Source organism: Brachycentrus maculatus, unplaced genomic scaffold (assembly GCF_059751285.1).
Source record: "Brachycentrus maculatus isolate JH-2025_06_01 unplaced genomic scaffold, ASM5975128v1 h1tg000470l, whole genome shotgun sequence".
Lineage (NCBI taxonomy): Eukaryota > Metazoa > Arthropoda > Insecta > Trichoptera > Brachycentridae > Brachycentrus > Brachycentrus maculatus.
In genome coordinates, this window is record NW_028281217.1 from 144,490 (window position 1) to 166,147 (window position 21,658).

The 21,658-nt window shown below is 37.0% G+C and overlaps 1 protein-coding gene across 5 annotated transcripts in view; it reads right to left on the reverse strand.

The window, feature by feature from the left end:
* Positions 1-2,898: 2,898 nt before the first annotated feature.
* Gk2 (Glycerol kinase 2) overlaps positions 2,899-21,658 on the reverse strand; it is a 43,459-nt gene continuing 24,699 nt past the window's right edge. For 3 of the 5 annotated variants that reach the window (XM_088271910.1, XM_088271913.1, XM_088271912.1), the window contains 13 exons: positions 20,914-21,070; positions 19,199-19,300; positions 18,132-18,334; positions 16,617-16,726; positions 14,137-14,242; positions 12,728-12,838; positions 11,568-11,649; positions 10,844-11,021; positions 9,631-9,711; positions 7,907-8,031; positions 7,253-7,384; positions 6,035-6,121; positions 2,899-4,328 (listed from right to left, as the gene is read on the reverse strand). In XM_088271910.1, the coding sequence (XP_088128036.1) occupies positions 4,231-4,328; positions 6,035-6,121; positions 7,253-7,384; positions 7,907-8,031; positions 9,631-9,711; positions 10,844-11,021; positions 11,568-11,649; positions 12,728-12,838; positions 14,137-14,242; positions 16,617-16,726; positions 18,132-18,334; positions 19,199-19,300; positions 20,914-21,070 (1,572 nt within the window). In that variant the 3' untranslated portion in view covers positions 2,899-4,230. The remainder of the gene's footprint in view (positions 4,329-6,034; positions 6,122-7,252; positions 7,385-7,906; positions 8,032-9,630; positions 9,712-10,843; positions 11,022-11,567; positions 11,650-12,727; positions 12,839-14,136; positions 14,243-16,616; positions 16,727-18,131; positions 18,335-19,198; positions 19,301-20,913; positions 21,071-21,658) is intronic. The other 2 variants (XR_015838679.1, XR_015838680.1) reach the window with 1 other exon arrangement.

The window sequence follows — 21,658 nt, forward strand, 5'->3', positions numbered from 1 at the left end:
ATTTTCTGAAAACACTGAAGAACCTCAGTTAAAAAAATATTTAAAAAAAATCATATTTACAAATTTATTTATAATATTTAACTGTCTAATATTAAAATAAACTCATTAAAATTATGTATGCGTCATACTGTTTTTTGGGTGATTCCATTAAACTAACTAACTAACCATCACGCCGCTTCCCCGCAGGGGTAGGCAGAGAGAATCGAATGCCACACCACTCTGTCTTTGCAGACATTCTTTGCCTCTTCTACATTCATGCATCTCCTCATACATACCCGACGATTATTACGACTCCTGACCCGGCCGCTTTCAAGTATTTGACATACCTGATTGTGCCAAGTTTTCCTCGGTTGTCCTCTGCTTCTTTTTCCAACTACATTCGCCTCATAAATTTGTTTAACCGTTCTTTCTTCACTCATACGCTCCACATGTCCAAACCATCTCAACACACCTTTCTTAATTTTATCGATAATGCTTATCTCAGCCTCAGATTCCATTAGTTATATTATTTATTAAATCGGCATTAACTTTGTGGAATGACATGATTATTTTATTAAAATTAAAGATTTGAATATACCACTTTATCGAGTTTTATTTTTATTTACGACTAGTTTCGAAATCGACAGATGTTTTCATCTTCTGATACAAATTAAAACTTAATTAATAATTTGTACCAGAAGATGAACACATCTGTCGTTTTCGAAACTAGTCATAAATAAAAATAAAGCTCAATAAAGTGGTATATTCAAGTGTTAAATTTTATTTATTGACTTGGCGTTTAATTTGTAGAACTCCATTTTAATTTATGTATTAATTTTAAATCAAACACAGATTTTTTGAGTCTACTAAGTTGTATTTTATTAACAAAAAACACATAAAAAATTATATTGTGACAATTATTTCGCCTTGTTAGGGCATTATCAAACGAATGTGAAGATCAAATGGACTACGGTCTAAGGACCGTAGTGTACATAAGTGTAGCTATACAATTCTAAGTGACAGTTTTTAGTGTTTAATTATAATAAAATTCCATAAGTTGTTATTTGAAGATGCTATGCAATGAATAATAAAAATAACATTTAGGATTTTCATGGAGTGTGTGGAAGTTTTGGTGAAATTATTTTAATGTTTATGATTTAAAATAAACCCTGAAGATGACAATGTACTGTTGAAACCGGTAGGTTGAATTGTATTAATAAAAAAAAATGGTGAAAACAAAGTTTATTAATTTTATAAAGATATAAAATTAATTTTGTCCGCCTCCGTGGTGTAATGGTCAGCGTGTTTAGCTACCGTGCTGGAGGTCCCGGGTTCGATTCCCAGGGGGGGAGGTGAAAAAAAAATATTAGTGATTTAACACTGTAATATTTATTTAATATTACCCTGGACTGGTTCCTGAAGCGCAAGAGTGATCACCTTGCCTTCACGTAAGTAATGATTAAGATAACACTGCGTCAATTTGATGCAGTGCCCTATGCACCATTAGGTGCGGATAAGGGTTATAAAAAAAATAAAATTAATAAACTTACGGCGGGTATGTATGAGGAGATGCATGAACGTGGAAGAGGCGAAGAATGTTTGCAAAGACAGAGTGATGTGGCGTTCTATTCTCTCTGCCTACCCCTGCGGAGAAGCGGCGTGATGGTTTGTTAGTTAGTTAGTTAGTTAAAGATATCATTAAAACTCTTTTAAAAAAACTTTTTTATATTTATTTTAACTCTCGGAGGTGAAGACTCTCCTCCTCCTCTGAGATGAAGACTGTCCGATCCATAACCGGAAACACATTGCGAGACCGAGTAAGAAGTACCGGCATCCGGAGCATGTGTAAGACGGAGGATATTGTGAGGTGGGGACGACAACGAAGGCGATACTGGAATGATCATGTAAACAGAATGTCAGAAGACAGACTTCCACGTATCACCCTTCAAGGAATCCCTGAAGGACGCAGACCCCCAGGCAGACCTCCGAAAAGATGGAAAGACAGCTGGGAGTCAACGTCCCAAGAGCTACAAGCGGAGGCACAAACAGATCCTTAGGATCTAGAAAAAGAAGAAGAAGATTTTAACTCATTCATGTATCCTGAGAGCATTTGCAAGAGAGATTTGGCATTAATTTAAGAATTATTTACTCATTTTTATCATACAAATCTCATCACAAACTACCCTAACGTCACTTCACGACGAATGTTCAAAGACAATAAATAGAATTTTATTACGTGGCTCGGGTATAGGTAATAATAACTCGTAATTAGGATGCAATCGGTTTATTCAACAGGTCGCCATGACAGTACAATGACAAGTGTATGCAGTCTTCCCTGCCTCAATCTCATAAGGGATAACGTAAACATTCCCCGCGTACACCCCGCCCTGCCCCTAGCGGGCGCTTGGGGTCATAGTTCATGTTGCTAGAATTATTGCGCTGTAACAATTTTGTTAGTATTTTGTATTGTTTAGTTATATCTAATAGTATTCATATGTTTTAAATTTATATTTTTTATTTTAAACCTTTTTTTATACAACGGACTTTCGACATTAACAGTCACCCCTTCTCCGAAATTGGTCCGTTATATCGAGGTTTTACTGTACTTCACAAAGGAAACAGATATAGATTAGTATAAAATAAATCCGCCTCCGTAGTGTAATGGTCAGCACGCTCGACTACCGTTCTGGAGGTCCCGGGTTTGATTCCCAAGGGGGGTAAAATAAATATAAGTGATTTTTTCACTGTAATATTTATTCAATATTACCATGGACTGGTACCTGAAGCGGAGGGCTGATCACCTTTCCTTCATGTGTAAACGATTAAGATAACACTGCGTTAATATGACACAGTGCCCTATGCACCATTGGGGTGCGGATAAGGGTTTTATTATTATTATTATTAAAATAAAACAAAACATTTTTAAACAATTTTTTTATTAAGTACATAACCAAAACTTAACATGTAACAAAAAAAACAAATTTAATTTCATGGTAGGCGCTTATTACTTTATTCAATAACCGAGCGATTGCACATATGTGGATGTTAATTCCAAAAATGGCCAAAATAATATGATTTTCCAAAATAGCGTGCAAAAATCGTGTCCTATCAGAGAGACATGGTTTCTAATGGTCATATTTTCTTCTTCCCAGTACCCTAGTGGTGCACAAGGCCCTGCAACGCATCGACGCAGTCTTATCTTGATCGTTAATTAGCTTAAGGCATGGTGGTCAGTACAGTCAAGTCCAAGCCCTGATGGTATTAACACATTAACACATTTTTACGCCTGCGGACCGCTGGCGACGGGATTTGATAATTATGTACATATAGTTAGGACCTTAACAAAGAGATTGGTAGATAATATTCATATAAAAACATTGGATAATTCCTTCTTTTCTTCTGCCTTTGAAATGAGGCCGGCGCAGAAGGTAAAAATAACCTTCCCGTTCTTAAGTATCAATCGACCGAACGTAAAAATACCTTTCCCATACAAAGTGTGTTAGCACATTGTTGTTGGGCGGTTTTTTCATCAACCTTGGCCCTAATTGGTATATTAATTAGGATTGTATACTTACCACAAGTAACTGCAAACCCAATTCCCATCTGTACAATGTTTGAAGGCGTCTCTCGCGCTCTACCTAAAGTAAGCAAATAGAACGCTCGCAAGCGTCTCCCGCTCTCTACCAACAGTATGGAAAAGGACCCTAATTATACTCTGGCAGTCTGCCGCCCGACCCTCAGTATACTAATCACAAGTAGCCGCAACATCCAATTCCCATCTGTACAATGTTTGCAGGCGTCTCTCGCGCTCTACCTAAAGTAAGCAAATAGAACGCTCGCAAGCGTCTCCCGCTCTCTACCAACAGTATGTAAAAGACGCTTTTGAGCATTTCCCGCAACCAATGTGTTAATATCACCCTGGACGGTACCTTAAGCGCAGGGCTGATTACCTTGCCTTTGTGCATTTTAATGACCAAGACAACACTGTTGCCATACGATGCAGTGCCCTATGCACCGTCTCAAAAGAGATAAATACAGATGGCAGACTTCCCTCTGTCTGTTTGAGACGAATTCTCCAGTTTTTCGGACACATCGCCAGAAGAAACGTTGGCAGTCTTGAAAATTTAGTGGTCATGGGAGGGGTCGGAGGCAGTAGAAGAGGAGTTAGGACGCGTTTTGGGCGCGTATTTTGATATGGACAAAGACCTTTTCTTCAGGGGTGAATCTATTAAACCAGCCGATGCACTGTCATTACCGCCGACTGAGGATCTCCGACAGGATGAGCATCGTGAAGCTGCCGAGAATGTACAGCGAGCACGGAATGGAAGAAAGGAGTCTGTAGCGCTCATCTGAAAGAGACAAAAATATTTCTCGGTTAAGACCTGTCAATTGCCGTTTAAGTGATAATATTACACACTTTGTAACGTTCACCATTCTACTTATGATTGACAAGCATAGAACTCAAATTTAGCAAGTTCAAATTTAGCAAAACAAATAGTGCCAGCTCATTAATCCGAATGTAATTCTTGTCGTTGGTTATACTGTATTTGAAAATGATGCGGAATGCATGGAAACACGTGTTTTGATGTGTTTTTAACAGCAGTCTTTGAAAATGATGCGGAATGCATGGAAACATGTCGCTCACTCCTTTCAACAACATCATGTATCAAAAATCGTCAATTTTCAGTTGTGCATGTTTCCGGAATGCCCAGAAAATGTACTATATCCCAGCAAAAGCAGCATATTTTAAACTTAATATTTACCCGCTACAGGGCAGAAAGTGTTGTTTTTGCATTTTGAAGAAAGGATATTGTTTAATTATTTTTTTAAATATACTAAATATTGTTCAAATGGAGAAAAAACCTTCAGGTTTTACCTTAAAAGATCTGTTGCACAGTAAGAAGTTAAATAAGTGGCTTGATATTTATTTTTAATACATTGTATTATGTTTTTACTCTTTAAAAACGTTCTCTTGAAAAATCTAGTTTTTTGATTTTTGACGTTCTTGAAAGGATTGAGCGATGTGTCACAATAGATTTCAAGAAATACTGATATTTAGCAAGAAAAACATCAATTAATTTTTATGTTAGCTTTAAATTAAAAGAGCTAAATCACGCATTCGTCTATAAACTATCAATTCCTCATTATTCTGGATGACTGGTTCAGTCCAGTTGATAGATGTGTTGAAAATTTTCATTGCTTCAGGTGGAATTTTTTAAACTGACGTCAGCTGCTTGCCGTCAACAGAGCCGTGAAACTGTTCGGATTAATAGTGCGTTTCGGATTACGGAGCATTCAGATTAATGAGCTGGTGATGTAGCTACAAAGTGGAGCGTGGAGAAGAATTTTATCATTTTAGTATGCTTCTTCTACACTATGTCATATAGAACATATCTACCGTGTAAATAGCATGTTAGCCAATGCTTTTGAAAGTATTGATTTATTTAATATATTGTTATCCACCTTGAAGTCTGTACTTTCTCAGCATTTCTTCTCCATGTTATAATGGATAAATTTAAACCTAGTGTTTCACTCTCTCTCGCTGCTCGCTGATAGTGTGTGAAGGAGACGTGTATTTACCAGTGCTTACTATTTGTTATTTTATTATTATTTTATGTTTAAGACTTTTTGCTTCTCTATTAGTGTATTCATCAGTGTATTTTTATATTAGATACTTTATATATCGGTATTGTTATGGAAAAGGGGTATACATATCTGTCAAATTTTTCATTTTCTAAGTTTGTTCCACAAAATGTCTGAAATAGTGTATTCCATAATCTGGCAAAAGAATGTAGCTGTAGTTGCAACACTTATTTAGTTTTATTAGGATATTAACATAAAAAAATACTTAAAACAAATGACTTATGTAATTTCACAAGTTTGTTTTATGCTCTCCTGTAAAATTTGGTCTGAGACAGATATACCCCTTTGCCTTTACACTACCGATATGTATTATGTTAAAGGCTTTAGCCGTTCAATAAATTAAATGAATAAATAAATAAATAGGAAGTTCAGAGTATTTCTTTATGTTTTATATATAAATGAATCCTCTCACCAGTCATGTGGATAGATTTCTTGGTGAAGGCCCATCCCAGGGAGCGATCGACCGCCATTTTCCACTTGGTGTACCTCGCGTTACGTTCTACAATAATAAAAGCGATCGAAAAATTAATGCCGACAATAGGAATCATAGTTTCAAGGCGAACGGTTCTGTATACCTGAGAAAAAAGGATCAGAAAGAGAGTGACAGAAAAAGTGACGCGTTAGTATGAAGGGAGTGGATCATTCTAGTATTGAGTTGAGATTTGTTTGAAAAAATTATTGACGCATGAGCAATGTTGATTGATTGGTTTTATTTTATCAAACTTCTCATACTGAACAAATAAATATTTCTTTCTGAACCTAATTCTAGAATTGCGGTTATAATTTCTAAAATGATAAAGCTTTTCAAGTTTTCAAGTAGAGCAGGGGGACAGTTGCTGACTGATATCAAGGTCCGGGAGGTGTCCTATCTGGGGCATGTGCCGAGAGGAGACAAGTACGAGCTATTGCACCTAGTGGAGGGTCCACGAGGTGTGGGCAGGAGACAGATCTCCTGGTTCCGGAATATACGAGATTGGGCAGGGATCAGGACCCTAGAACTGCCCGAGACAAGGACAATTGTGGAGGTCCTCACCAAAACGTTACATTTCCATTATAAATGATTTTAAGTAATTAGGAATTATAGCTTGTAAAATTTTAACATTTTGGTGCCATTTAATGATTTCATATTGGTTTAACACAGGATTGTTCACGTTTCATCACAACTTTAATACAGTAAACAGAATAGATTTGCATTTAGAGGATATTTTGTGCAATATTGGAAACGTAGCTTTTTGGTGAGGACTTCCACAATTACTGTAGACTATGGGCGCATGTGCACTACAGGAATTTTACCGTCCGCCGATCAAACACCAAAAACACAAGCCAATCGTCCAAACGGACGATTGGCTTGTGTTTTTGGCTATATTTCTTCGGATCGGTGCGCTTGATCGATGCGTAATCACGGTGCGTGAAATTCGATCACGCTAAACTGTCATAATAGTAGCTTTTATTTTTAAAACCGGACTGCCGAAAGGTAAAATTCCGTGCAGTGCACAAACGCTCTAAGGGGGATCTGACATGACATGCATAGAAGAAGGATTGATCACAGTCTGCAGGACCTTAAAGTCATGGTAGGATGGTAAAAGGAACCTATTGCTGTGGTTTGATGGGGTGTTGCAGTGACACTTACCATCCACTGTTGTGGTGGGTATATACGGCTCCCCGTGGGTCAGCTGTGAGGATTCAATGTCCCATGCCTGCACGGCCATACCAGCTGCCATTGCGACTCCCAGAGCTGTCATGTCCCAGGACTTGGAGCGATCTAAAACCAAGCATAGTTTATTCATACATTTTGACATTTTTGTTGTTGTATTTTTCTTTTAATATTTAAATGTTTTTCTTAGCAAAGACCCACCAAGCCACCTTGTGTGTCTTGTCGGTAAAGTTCTTTTTACATATGTTTATTTTCATTGTTTTTATCGATTTTAACGTAGTATACACAGAGAAAAGAAAGAAAAAAATTAAAAATAAAAACTATTTAAATTTTTTTATAGAATTGACTCTTGATCATTTGCCCATTCCTTTATTTTGCCTTTGTTCCATATTTTATTTTGACCTTTAACCTCCGTCGGCAACAAATTAAAAAAGTTTGGAATGATATATTGAAGTGTTTGACTCCCATAATTATTGTTTACTATCAGACTATCAAACCTTCGTTGTGGGTAAATCTTGTAGATGAAGAATATGGAAGTCTGGGTATTTACAGGGCATATGACCTGTCACAGACTGGTGATGATAATAAGAGGATTTCAATGTAAATAAAAATATGTACATATATACTCACATACTGGTATGCCACACAAATCTGCTTGTAATTGCATGAGTAGGTTATTAGAGCTCATTTTCCCGTCAACGTGCAGTTTCTTGAGTGGGAACCCGCAGTCCTTGTGCATGGCTTCCAGTACATCCCTACGCAGAGGAAAATACACCTTATTGAATGACTTTTATAATTTTTTTCTTAGTAAATGCCGCTATGTATTTCTTAAAATCTATTGAAACACGTGTTTTGGTTCATTCCACACAATTTGAAAAAACAGTGTTTGAAAATGATGCGGAATGCATTGAAACACGTGTCACAATAGATTTTAAAAAGAGTGGTATTTACCAAGTAAAACTTAAATTAAAAATGGATAGATTCATCACAAAGTGCTACCAAATCAATTAATGAAAAGATTTTAATAATAATAATAATTTATATAGCGTCATTTTCGTTAAATACTACTTCAAGCGCGCTTCATTGTGATTTGATTGGGAAAAGGAGATAGTGGAACTGATTTAGCAAACAAATGTATTTATTTATTGATTTGGCGTTTAACTTGTAGAACTCCATTTTAATTTAAATCTGTGTTTGATTTAAAATTAACACATAAATTTGATTTAAAATTAATACAACAAATGTATTCTTAATATTTTTCTAAAGATCATCTCACTCTCACTATTTCTAACTACTGATGGAAGAGCATTGCACGTCGTCGGTCCCGCAACATCAAAGGCACGCTTGATGCTGATAAGATCACTTTACCCATAGCAGTTGTTGTAGCCGAATGTCTATAAACCATATTATTTCGAGAAATAAAAATACTTTGTGTTCTGATCCACTCACATTTTTTTTATTAACCAACTAGTTTCGGCAACAACCTGTTGCCCTCTTCAGGGTTACATTTATTACTAAATATATATATAAAAAGAAACAGTGTACAAGTTGTTGGGTTTCAAAAGGGTAGGGGTGGGGGTAATGGTGTTTTAAGGAGGGGTAAGAGCAAGGAAGGGGATAACTCTATTTATGTTGGGTTTGATTTTATGGGAAAAATATTAAAAATGGGACTTTGACTAATGTTTATTTGGTTATTAATTATATTTAATTTTTGTTTAACCGCTTTTTTTTATTTCTAACACCTCTAAATCATTCATTTGGCTAGTTCTGTTATTACAATGCAAAATTTTTATCCCATCTTCAAAATTGAACGAATGATTATTAGGGCAACAGGTTGTTGCCGAAACTAGTTGGTTAATAAAAAAAATGTGAGTGGATCAGAACACAAAGTATTTTTATTTCTCGAAATAATATATCAATATGATCCACAAAGTTAATGATTTCAATATTCAAAACAGTCTATAAACCAATTTGTCTGGAATACGCAGCTCTTTTAGATACTCTGGAGCCGTATTATGCATTGATTTATACATGAGTACACAGAGTTTATACTCTACCCTTTCGGGAAAGCGTGACCAGTGCAGTTGGTGAAGTAGTGGGGTGATGTGACTGAATTTATAAATTGCAAAAACCAGTCTCGCTGCCGCGTTTAACACTGATTGCAGTCGAGTCACTTTATCGTTTGGTAAACCTGTGTATATACCGTTACAAAAAACTTTTTCTTTTTAATTAATGTTTTTAATGTATACGCTTTGAATGTTAATTTGTAATGTATATATTAATCATTATTGAATAAATTGAAATTGAATTGAAATTACACCTTAAGATAATACAAATATGGATTTTTATAATACCTTGTTTGGAAACAGATGGCTTCTAATGACGCTCTGATTAAATGGTTTTTCGTTGTGAATGCAGTCAACCCGCAGATTATCCTGAAAAAAAATACAAAACTGTTAAAATTCAAGCGTAAAAGAGACCTCCCTGGGGATCAAATCTGTAATCACAGAGAAACTACTATTAATTCAATCAAAGCTACTGAAAATTATTCATTAGTGCTGAGATTTTTACTAGCCTTATCTCAACATCTTATCTTGCCTTATCTTTGTCCGCCTCCGTAGTGTAATGGTCAGCACGCTCAGCTACCGTTCTGGAGGACCCGGGTTCGATTCGCAGGGGGGGTAAGAATAAATATGAGTGAATATTTATTCAATATTACCCTGGACTGGTACTTGAAGCGGAGGGCTGATCACCTTTCCTTCATGTGTAAACGATCAAGATAACACTGCGTTTATATGACACAGTGCCCTATGCATCATTGGGGTGCTGATAAGGGTTTTATTATTATTATTATCAATTCTCAGCGCTTTAGCGGTTAACCCTTTCCGGTTCTATGTCGAATGTCATTCGACATCGACTTTAATGAAACTGTCGAATGTAATTCGACATTTTTTTCTTCATCAGTTTAGTGTTAAAATGCAAGCAAACATATTTTTTTCTCACTCGTATTCAGTGTGCGGTATACTGGGACGAGCATTCAATGATTTTTATAAACACAGGAATGTGTAACTTTCTACCTGAGAATGATGCAAAACGTTTTTTTTGGGGGCTGGCTCGGTACCCGTCACTCGGATGTCCGGCTACCAGCATCAGTTACACTAGACCCGTGCGCGTGTGAGCAGCAATGATGACGATTCCATCCACAATAGCCCACGTGTATGGAAAAATGTTACACTCAACGAAAAATTCCTGGAGGTAGGAAAGAAACCCGATACATTCGCGTCACTTACGAGAGAAGTCCGGCCTTTGCATCGGTGACTGTTTTCACCGATATCATACATTAGATGTCTATAAAATGTAATACTTAGAGACAAGATTGTATACGCTCAAAATAAAAATGAATTTTAAACACAAGTGTAGTTTTATTTTTAAAAAAACTTGGATGTATTGTTTTACCCTGTAATGCTGTAAATCTATTGTGGACCTGATGTAGTTTTAAAAAAAAAATTATGGACCGGAAAGGGTTAATGTTCTAGAGAGGAAAGAATCCAACATTGATTTGCGTACCCTCTAGCGTCCTTTCTCCAATACGGCGCATAGAGTCCGTTGAACGCGGGTACGAAGTAGACGTCTCCAGTGGTGGGGGCGGCCCTGGCCGCCTCTTCTAGGCTCTCCCCGACATCCTTGACTATTTGGAGACGATCGCGCATCCATTTCAAGGCGCCGCCAGCTACAGCCACTGAACCTATGATCAGTCAAAACATCAGTCAGATGTTGAATCAACTACACCTGTCTTACAATGATTAATGAAAACACTTAGTTTTTTACCACTTGAGTTTTATTATAGACTACATGTTTCAGAAGTTAAACTTCCATCATTCAGGTCTGTATAATAACTACTAGGTCTGTATAATAGTTATTATACAGATCTGAATGATGGAAGTTTAACTTCTGAAACATGTAGTCTATAATAAAACTCAAGTGGTAAAAAACGAAGTGTTTTCTTTAATCATTGTAACATGTCTTACCACAAAGTTAATGCCGAAACAATAAATAAAATATACCTGCCTTAGCTACATATTCCTTCTAATCTCCTGATACATTTTTAAAAAATATTTAATTCATGTTTTTATCTTTTTTGATATCGCAACATAGAAGAAAAAAACATGGAATATCGATATATCATCCGTAGGGAGAATAATCCAGTGTCTGATATAATGAATAATAAAAATGAGATGATTTTGATGAGATGTCAAAAAATAATATGAAAATAATAAAAAATGAATATTACCTTCCAGGGCATAGACTGCAGGAGCATTTTTTCCTAATTTATAAGCGACAGTGGTCACCAGACCGTGCGAGGAATGTACTATCTGCAAAAATCGAATAGACATTGTAAGACATTAAATGTAAAAATAAAAAAAAATCAAATATAAGAGTTTCTGCTTAGTAAAAAGCTTCTTTACATCTCACCAATAGATGTCTCTAGTGAAGTTCTAGTGATTCATGAACAAGGTTTCTAAATTGATTCATATATATAGAAATTCCAAGAATTTGAGTAGTGTGGTTGTCAATAATGGGTAGAATTGGTGAATGTTACACGTGTATAAAGTGATCACTTAAACCAGCCTATGACGGTCGTAAGCCCCGTAAAAGCCCAGACTTCCATATTCTTCTTCATCGTTGATGAGATGTCAAAAAATAATATTAAAAAAAAATCATTAAATCACAATGGAGTTGGCACAGTTGGGGTCTCTTTAACGCCTGCATCCTAACAGTGTTGCTGTACGGATGTGAGTCGTGGCACCTCACCAAAGCTCAAAGCAAGAAACTAGCAAGTTTTGAAAATAGGTGCCTGGGGCGAATACGGGGTATAAAGTGGTATGACTTGGTCAGGAATGACGTTGTGAGGAGAAGAACTCAACAGCCCCTCATACTGGAAGTCCTGAAGAGGAGAAGGTGGACATGGTTGGGACATGTCCTTAGAATGCCACCTGAGAGCATCAACCCCTCGTGTCTCTTCTTCCAACCCCGAGGATTCCGGCGCCCATTTACCGACTATACTTAGCGGAACTTCCAGACGCCAGACTGACCTGGGAGGAAGCCAAGGAGATGGCACGTGACAGAGTGACTTGGAGACGTCTCGTGTTGGCCACCTAGCGAGTTAACATGGAAAGAAGAAGAAGAAGTTGTCCGAGGTTCCAGGTTCCAGGTCCGAGGTTCCAATTTTATGTTGTTTCACATTTTCAATAAATTTCGCAACTTAGTTAAAAAAAAAATTTCTTAGCAAGAGCAGATCTGTCAGGAAGCCTAGATGCTTCTGTATCAGATCTGGGCATGCGGTGGGACAGCTTTCAATGTCCGAGGTTCCACAGTAACCCAGTAGGGGGGTCACTATCCTCAGCAATGAGGGAAACGACCGGAGAAGAATAGTATTATCTGAATACGCACCTTGGTACCCGTATTGTATAGCAGGAAGCACCCGGACCGATATGTATTTTTGGCTTGGCCTTCTTTTAAACACATATGTCCCATCAAAGCTGATTGCTGGTTCCCGAGGATCTGTAATTGGAAACAAAGGCACTCATAATTATAACTTTTTATATTAGAAAGCCATAAGTGCTATAAACCTTGTACATAATAAGCAAGGTAATAATAAATGCAATTCCCATATAAATTATCCCATTAAAATTCCCATATCCCATTGTCCGCCTCCGTATTGTAATGGTCAGCACGCTCGGCTACCGTACTGGAGGTCCCGGGTTCGATTTCACTAATATTTATCCAATATTACCATATGCAGTGTTATCTTGATCATTATTAACACATGAAGTAAAGATGATGATCAGCCCTCCGCTTCAGGTACCAGTCCAGGGTCATATTGAATAAATATTAGACTGAAAAAATCACTTGTATTTTAGCGAGTCTTTTTGCCTACAATTTTCACTCATGAATTACATGAAATTATAGTAACTTTAAACATAAAGAGTAAATCCACTCACGAGTAGGCATAGGCTATGAATCTTATAAAGTTGAAGCCTGAGTAGGGACATGATAAGCGGTGTTGCATAAGCCGTAGCTAGATTTCAGAGTCACTTGAACGTCAGGTAATTAAAAAAAATTAAAAAATTAAAATCACTTGTATTTATTTTGATCCCACAGGGAATCGAACCCGGAACCGAGTACGGAGCATCTAGTACGGAAGCCGAGCGTGCTGACCATTACACTATGGAGGCGGATAAAAGAAGATATAGTGAAGATAGTTACATTATTTTTGACATCTCTTCAAAGATAAAGAAGAATATGGAAGTCTGGGCATTTACGGTACATTTAAGTCACTTAAACCAGCCTATGACGGTCATCAGCCCCGTAAATGCCCAGACTTCCATATCTTTATGATCGATAATCCTGAAATTATCCAGAGCATTGGTCTGTATGTTCCCGATAGTTACCTAAGACAGCGTCGGCATAGATTGTTTCAGATTCCTATACACAGGACCAACCTGCCGATGGTTTTGCCTGTAGGAAGAGCTACCGCTATGTTGAACAATATCACATTAGATATTGATCTGTTCCATGTGTCCGAAGGAGTTTTCCGAAGCGAGATTCTTCTACACATTTAACAAGAGTCTTCTTGTGTAATTTTTAATTTGTTTTTTTAATGTATACGCCTTAAATGTTTGTTTGTAATGTATATATTAATTATTGAATAAATTGAATTGAATTGAATTGAATTGAATCCTTCTTCATCTTTGATGAGATGTCAAAAAATAATACAAAAATAACTCCTGTAATTGGAGATAATCCAGATTTTGTGAACAAGTATTTGGACACACTCAAAATGTTGCGAAGATAGTTACCCCGGATATGGTGATGCCGTCCAAAATTGACCCGTCGCTTACTTTCCCGTACACCTCGGCACTCGACCGGATCTCGGGAAGGATCTTGTAGTTTATCCTGAACAACCTGAGGACATCAAGATCACCATTACTAGATTGCACACTAATTCTTCCTTCTTCTCATAGATCCTCGGATCTGTCTGTTTCGTTGTCTGTCTCTTGTGACGTAGACTGCTTCAAAGTTGCCAATCTGTGGTGGATTCCCCAACCTGCGGGGAATCTCAACTCGATTGGGGATTGGCACTATGTGGGGATTTTAATGTTTGACCATTTATTAATCCTGTTTCCAACTCTAATGTATGGAAGTGAAACATGGAGTTGGCAAAAGAAGGATGAAAGTAGACTGAATGCAGTCGAAATGCGATCTCTCAGAAGAATGTGCGACAAAACGATGTATGATAGATGTTCGAATAGTGAAATAAGGAAGGAATGCAAAGCTGAGATAAGCATTATCGATAAAATTAAGAAAGGTGTGTTGAGTTGGTTTGGACATGTAGAGCGAATGAGTGAGGAAATAATGGTAAAACAAATTTATGGGGCGAATGTAATTGGGAAAAGAAGCAGAGGAAGACCGAGAAAAACATGGCACGATCAGGTATGCCAAATACTTGAAAGTGGTCAGGTTAGGAGTGTAACAATCGGCGGGTATGTATGAGGAGATGCATGAACGTGGAAGAGGCGAAGAATGTTTACCAAGACAGAGTGGTGTGGCGTTCTATTCTCTCTGCCTACCCCTGCGGAGAAGCGGCGTGGTGGTTAGTTAGGTTAGTTACCATTTATTAATATAAAAATGTTTTGAAAGTATATTTTTGTGTGTTCTCCTTTTGGTATTATTTTTTTTGTGTTCTACATAATTGTTTATGCTACAAAATAATAAATAAAATGTATCAATTATTCTGTTTGAATACTATCTAACTAAATATATGTTAGCTGTTTTTTTAGGCTGTACATTCTTTTATTTTTTATTACGTATCAAATGTATTTTTAATTACTATGTATTTTACGTAAAATTCCAATTAGGGTATTAATATATAATTTAAAAAAATATAATAATAAGTAGTAATTTTTTATGAAAACTTGTTTATTTCCATGGGATGATTATGTGGGGAATTTGCGAGAAATCGGGACTTTGTTTTTCCCCAATTTGGGGAAATTGTCCCAGGTTTTTGGGGAATTCTGAAAATTGACACTGGCAATGCTGGGCAGCTGTCACGCCATCGCTTTGGAGGTCTTCCAGGTGGTCTTCCTCCGTCTTCCCTTGAAGAGCATTTCAAGCCAGTCTAATTTCTTGTATTCTATTGACATGGGCATTCCAGAATCGTCTTCGCTATCTTCCCCATCTGACTATATCTTCCGTACAACGAGGGTTGTCTGAAAAGTTTCCGACCTAACAATGTATCAAGTCTTTTTTTTTTCTACTTTCTACTAACCGGATCCACGCAGCTCGCATAACCGTATGTGTTTTCACAAAACATTCCCTGTACGCGGCTGACATAACCGATTGTGTTTTTACTTTGCTCCAAGTTTCGAACCTCAGTTCAACTTGGAGGGATTTTTTCATGGTGTGGAACTTTGGATAAAATAATACGTCAATCTTTGGCCTTATGACATCTGTTGAAATATCTGACTAATAATTTGTAACATCACAAGGATAAATAAAAGAACAGATCCCTGATTTTTCTTGCGATCGGTAATTAGTTCGCGCCATAATCATGCCCTATATCTGTCTCACTCTCGACGCTACGCATCGCCAGTGGGTAAGAGTGACACACGATGCGTGCTTTGATTTATTTATGTTACGATCTTATTTGTTTATATTACGATATATTTCAAGAATAATGTGACAGGAGTGTATTATAGAGTACCAAAAAGGCACAATGAATCCCATTGAACGTTTTTGTTTAAGAAAATAAATCGTTTTTTAACTAAATACATGATAAAAGTAATCATTTAAAAAACGGCGAAATTCCGCCGCGCACGGGCGTCTCTCAGGAACAAATCTCTTAATCTCTTTTTACATACATTCACTTCTCCCAGCGATGCTCCCACCTCCTCAACCCGCCCAAATAGTAGTTGCTGTCTTTCCCTGCAAAATAGTCATTTTCAAAGGTGATGGCCTACTCATTCGATGAAAATCTCTGTCCTCCGAGCGCAATTTTTAGCTTAGGGAACAAAAAAAAGTCGCTCGGGGCTAGATCTGGTGAGTAAGGAGGGTGGTCAAGTAGTTCGAACCGTGATTTGTGAATTCGTGAACTCAAACGACTGCCAAACAATAACTATGCGTCCAAAATGGCCAAAATTTTGGTGAGTGCCTTTCAACGCATGCGCAAACATTCCCCAATTTTTATTGACAACCACTGCCATCTTCATGTTGAGGTCGGAAACATTTCAGACAGCCTTCGTACCCATTTTTAATGAATGAAACAATGACAAGTTTGTACCTCAAGAGAGCTGGATCCCAATTGAGTGTCTCCAGGTTCATTAGCTGAGTCCGGGAGGCGTTGGTGACATCGGTGATGTGCAAGCCGCCTTTCGTACCACCGGTTAAATTCTGAAAAGTGATGTAACCAATCAGAGGGAGCCCCATGCGTGCATCTTCTGACCCTATCCGCACTCGATGGTCTGATCTAGACGGCACTGCGTCTAAATGACGCAGTGCTGTCTTTTTTTCATGTCGCTTTTATTTTTCAGTCTTGTTATTAATTAATAATATAATAAAACCCTTATCCGCACCCCAATGGTGCATAGGGCACTGTGTCATATAAACGCAGTGTTATCTTGATCGTTTACACATGAAGGAAAGGTGATCAGCCCTCCGCTTCAGGTACCAGTCCATGGTAATATTGACTAAATATTACAGTGAAAAAATCACTTATATTTTTATTTTACCCCCCTTGGGAACCGAGCCCGGGACCTCCAGAACGGTAGCCGAGCGTGCTGACCATTACACTACGGAGGCGGACATTTATTATTATAATTGTTATCAATTAATTAATTATTATTAATCAGTCTTGATTAAGAAGCGATTAGCTTCAAAACCGGTAGACATTATAATTAAGTTATAATAAAATATGTATAGTGATTTTAAAACAAAGTTACATTTTAATTATAAAATGGAAAATCACAAGGTTAGTGCTTCAAATATAAACTATACAAATACTTCTCTTTAAAAAAATGTTTCTCTTCTAACTCGCGAGAGTCTCACGAATATTTATAAAATATTCTTATATTTGAGTGCTTCAAATATAAAGAATATATAATTGTTTATTATTGAAATGCTTCATTTAAAGTTTGAGACACACGCAGCAATTATTTGAAACACTCGATCGTGCCAGTTTTCCTCGGCCTTCCTCCGCGTCTATTCCCAACTCCTACCTAAACCCTTATCCGCACCCAATGGTGCATAAGGCACTACATCATATTGACGCAGCGTCATCTTGATTGTTAGTTAAATGAAGGCAAGGTGATCACTCCAGCGCTTCAGGTACCAGTCCAGGGTAATATTAAATAAATATTAGGGTGAAAAATCACTAATACTTAATTTCACCCCCCTGGGAATCGAACCCGGGACCTCCAGCATGGTAGCTAAACACGCAAACCATGGAGACGGACAACCATTCCCAACCACGTTTATGCAATATATAAATATAATTAAAACATAGTTACTTGATTTTTATTTTAATTATAAAATGGAAAATCACAAAGTTAGTGCCTCAAATATAAAGAATATTTTATTGTTTATTATTGAAATGCTTTATTTTAAGTTTAAGACACACTCAGCAATTATTTGAAACACTGGATCATGCCAAGTTTTCCTCGGCCTTCTTCCGCATCTATTCATATTTGTGTAATATATAAATCTCAGCAATTATTTTAAACACTCGATTGCGCCGAGTTTTCTTCCGCCTTCCTCCGCCTCTAGTCCCGACTGCGGGCGCGGGCAGACTGTCACTCACCCACACCAGCCAGGTGTCCACGGTGCCGAAGAGGCAGCGGTCGTCGGCCAGCGCGCGGCGCACCGAGCGCACGTTGGCGGCCAGCCAGCGCAGCTTGGGACCGCTGAAGTACGGGGACAGCGGCAGGCCGCTCAGGCCGGAGAGCCGGGACGAGCACGACTGCAGGTCCTCGCAGATCTGAGACGTGCGGTTGTCGTTCCAAGCTGGACATCGTTTCGTCCCCGGGACAGTTCAAAATTAATTAATCGATACATTATTTCGAGAAATAAAAATACTTTGTGTTTTGATCCACTCACATTTTTATTAACCAACTAGTTTCAACCGCAACCTGTTGCCCTCTTCAGGGTTTAATTTATGAATTAATAGAGGCTTTGCGGGTTATTAATTTCAATTTTAAAAAAGGCAAAGAAAAGGTGATCAGCCCTCCACTTCAGGTACCAGTCCAGGGTAATATTGAATAAATATTACAGTGAAAAAATTAACTTATATTTATTTTATCCCCCTTGGGAATCGAACCCGGGACCTTCAGTACAGTAGTCGAGCGTGCTGGCCATTCACTACGGAGGCGGACTATAAAATATTTACAACATTTTGAGTGTAATCCAATTCGACGTGCCCTACGTAAAGTGCTCTAACTACATTTTTGTCAATTTTGAGATATTTGGTGTGTATTATCAACTGACCGCTATCCACAAATATAAACAAACAAAAAAATATATAAAATAAATTGCGCCTAGTTTTCAGGCATATAAGACGCTATCTACATAAAATTTTCGAAATGAACTGAACTCCTAAAACAGTAACTACTTAATTTTGACAAAGCATAAAGTTTTAAAACGATTTAATACATTATTTTTTCGTGTTTTTGAATGTATAATACAAGTTTAGAATTTCAGATAAAACCGTTAAATTAATATTAAAAAATATGTTGAAAAAATCTTCTAAGCTCTCTCCTGTAAAGTAACAGATTTGCAGATAGAGTACTTTACGTAGGGGCCGTTGAATTATAGGAGTTATTTTCATATTATTTTTTGACATCCTATATTATGTTATATTTTTTTACTCACAAATGGCATTGTAGAGGGGTTCACCCGAAAGTTTGTCCCAAACTATTGTTGTCTCCCTCTGGTTTGTGACTCCCAGTGTAACGATGTCCGCCTTACTGTAACCTATGAAGAAATAAAATGAGGAAATAATGCAAGGCTGAGATAAACATTATCCATCAAGTAAAGAAAGGTGTGTTGAGATGGTTTGGGCATGTGGAACGAATGATGTCACTATTTCTTCAAATCCATTGTGGCACGTGTTTCGATGCATTCCGCATCATTTTCAAACAGCGTATGTGTCACAATAGATTTTAACACATCGCTCACTCCTTTCAACAACGTCATATATTAAAAAAAACTTTATTTTTCAGGAGATCGTTTTTTAAAGTTTAAAAACATAATCAAATGTATTAAAAATAAATATTAAGCCACTTATTGAACTTTTTACTGTATAACAGATTTATGTAAAACCTGAATGTTTTTGCTATGAAAAATATTTAGTTTATTAAAAAAAATTATTAAACAATACATTTTCTTCAAAATGCAAAAATAACACTTTCTGCCCTGTAGCGGGTAAATATTAAGTTAAAAATACGCCACCTTTGCTGGAATATAGTACATTTTCTGATCTTTTTATGTAAAACCTGAATGTTTTTGCTATGAAAAATATTTATTTTATTTAAAAAAATTATTAAACAATACATTTTCTTCAAAATGCAAAAATAACACTTTCTGCCCTGTAGCGGGTAAATATTAAGTTAAAAATACGCCACCTTTGCTGGAATAAAGTAAATTTTCTGGGCATTGCACAACTGAACATTGACAATTTTTGATATATGACGTTATTTATTGACTTGGCGTTTAATTTGTAGAGCTCCATTTTAATTTATGTATTAATTTTAAATCAAACACAGATTTTTTGAGTCTACTAAGTTGTATTTTATTAACAAAAAACACATAAAAAATTATATTGTGACAATTGTTTCGCCTTGTTAGGGCATTATCAAACTAATGTGAAGATCAAATGGACTTATGATGTAACCTTATGTTTGTTACATACCTACATCCCCCATTAGCGACTGTTGTCTCCCATAAATTATTGCTGCACATGTTAAAACTGTCACATAGAATTGTATAGCTACATAAGGACCGTAGTCCATTTGATCTTCACATTCGTTTGATAATGCCCTAACAAGGCGAAACAATTGTCACAATATAATTTTTTATGTGTTTTTTGTTAATAAAATACAACTTAGTAGACTCAAAAAATCTGTGTTTGATTTAAAATTAATACATAAATATACGACGTTGTTGAAAGGAGTGAGCGACATGTCGCAATACGTTTTAAGAAATAGTGGAGTATTTATTAATTATTTGTTGACTATAAACATTCATATAGGGCGTTTGTGCACTACTCGGAATGTTACCGTCCAGCACGTCAGTTAGCTTTTTAAAACGATCATTGGCTTGGATTGGCTTGTGCTTTTGTCCATCTTTCTTCGGATCGGTTAAATAAATATTGCAGTGCAAAATCACTAATATTTATTTTCACCCCCTGGGAATCGAACCCGGGACCTCCAGCACGGTAGCTAAACACGCTGACCATTACACGACGGAGGCGGACTTTATACAGGCGGAATTTTACACAGTTTAAGAAAATTAAGTTGCGGGCTATCGAATATCCCGCCTTGAGGCATGCATTTCTTTTTTATGAATGAAGTGACAGATGAGGTTACCTAGAGCCGGCAGCTGGGAGATGGCCTGCTTGGCGCACCGGTGCACCGTGGCCAGGATGATCCTCGGGTCCTGCTCTGCCCAGCCCTCCCGCGGGAGCTCCTGGACTATGTCCTCCTGCGCGGAGACCAGCTCCGAGCTGCACTGGCTCTGGTAGATCTGCGCAAAAACTCGCTGTGTCATTCTCTCAAGTCGGCCGTATTCTCACAATCTAAGTGGTTCTGCAGATTTTGTATGGAGGATTACGAAACACCCATCAGTGTTGCCATATCGCTCACTCTTTTCAAGAACGTCACAAATCAAAAATCGTCAATTTTCAGTTGTGCATGTTTTCGGAATGCCCAGAAAGTGTACTATATATATCCCAGCAAAAGCGGCATATTTTTAACTTAATATTTACCCACTACAGGGCAGAAAGTGTTGTTTTTGCATTTTGATGAAAAGGTATTGTTTAATTATTTATTTAAATACACTAAATATTTTTCAAATGAAGAAAAAACATTCAGGTTTTACCTAAAAATATCTGTTGCACAGTAAAAAGTTCAATAAGTGGCTTGATATTTATTTTTAATACATTGTATTATATTTTTAAACTCTAAAAACGTTCTCCTGAAAAATCAAGTTTTTTGATTTATGACGTTACGATGAGTTATTTGATTATGTTCTTGAAAGGAGTGAGCGATATGTCAAACCAAAAAATCTGAATCAAACAGTCTAGAAATCTGTATGAAATCTGTATAGAATCAA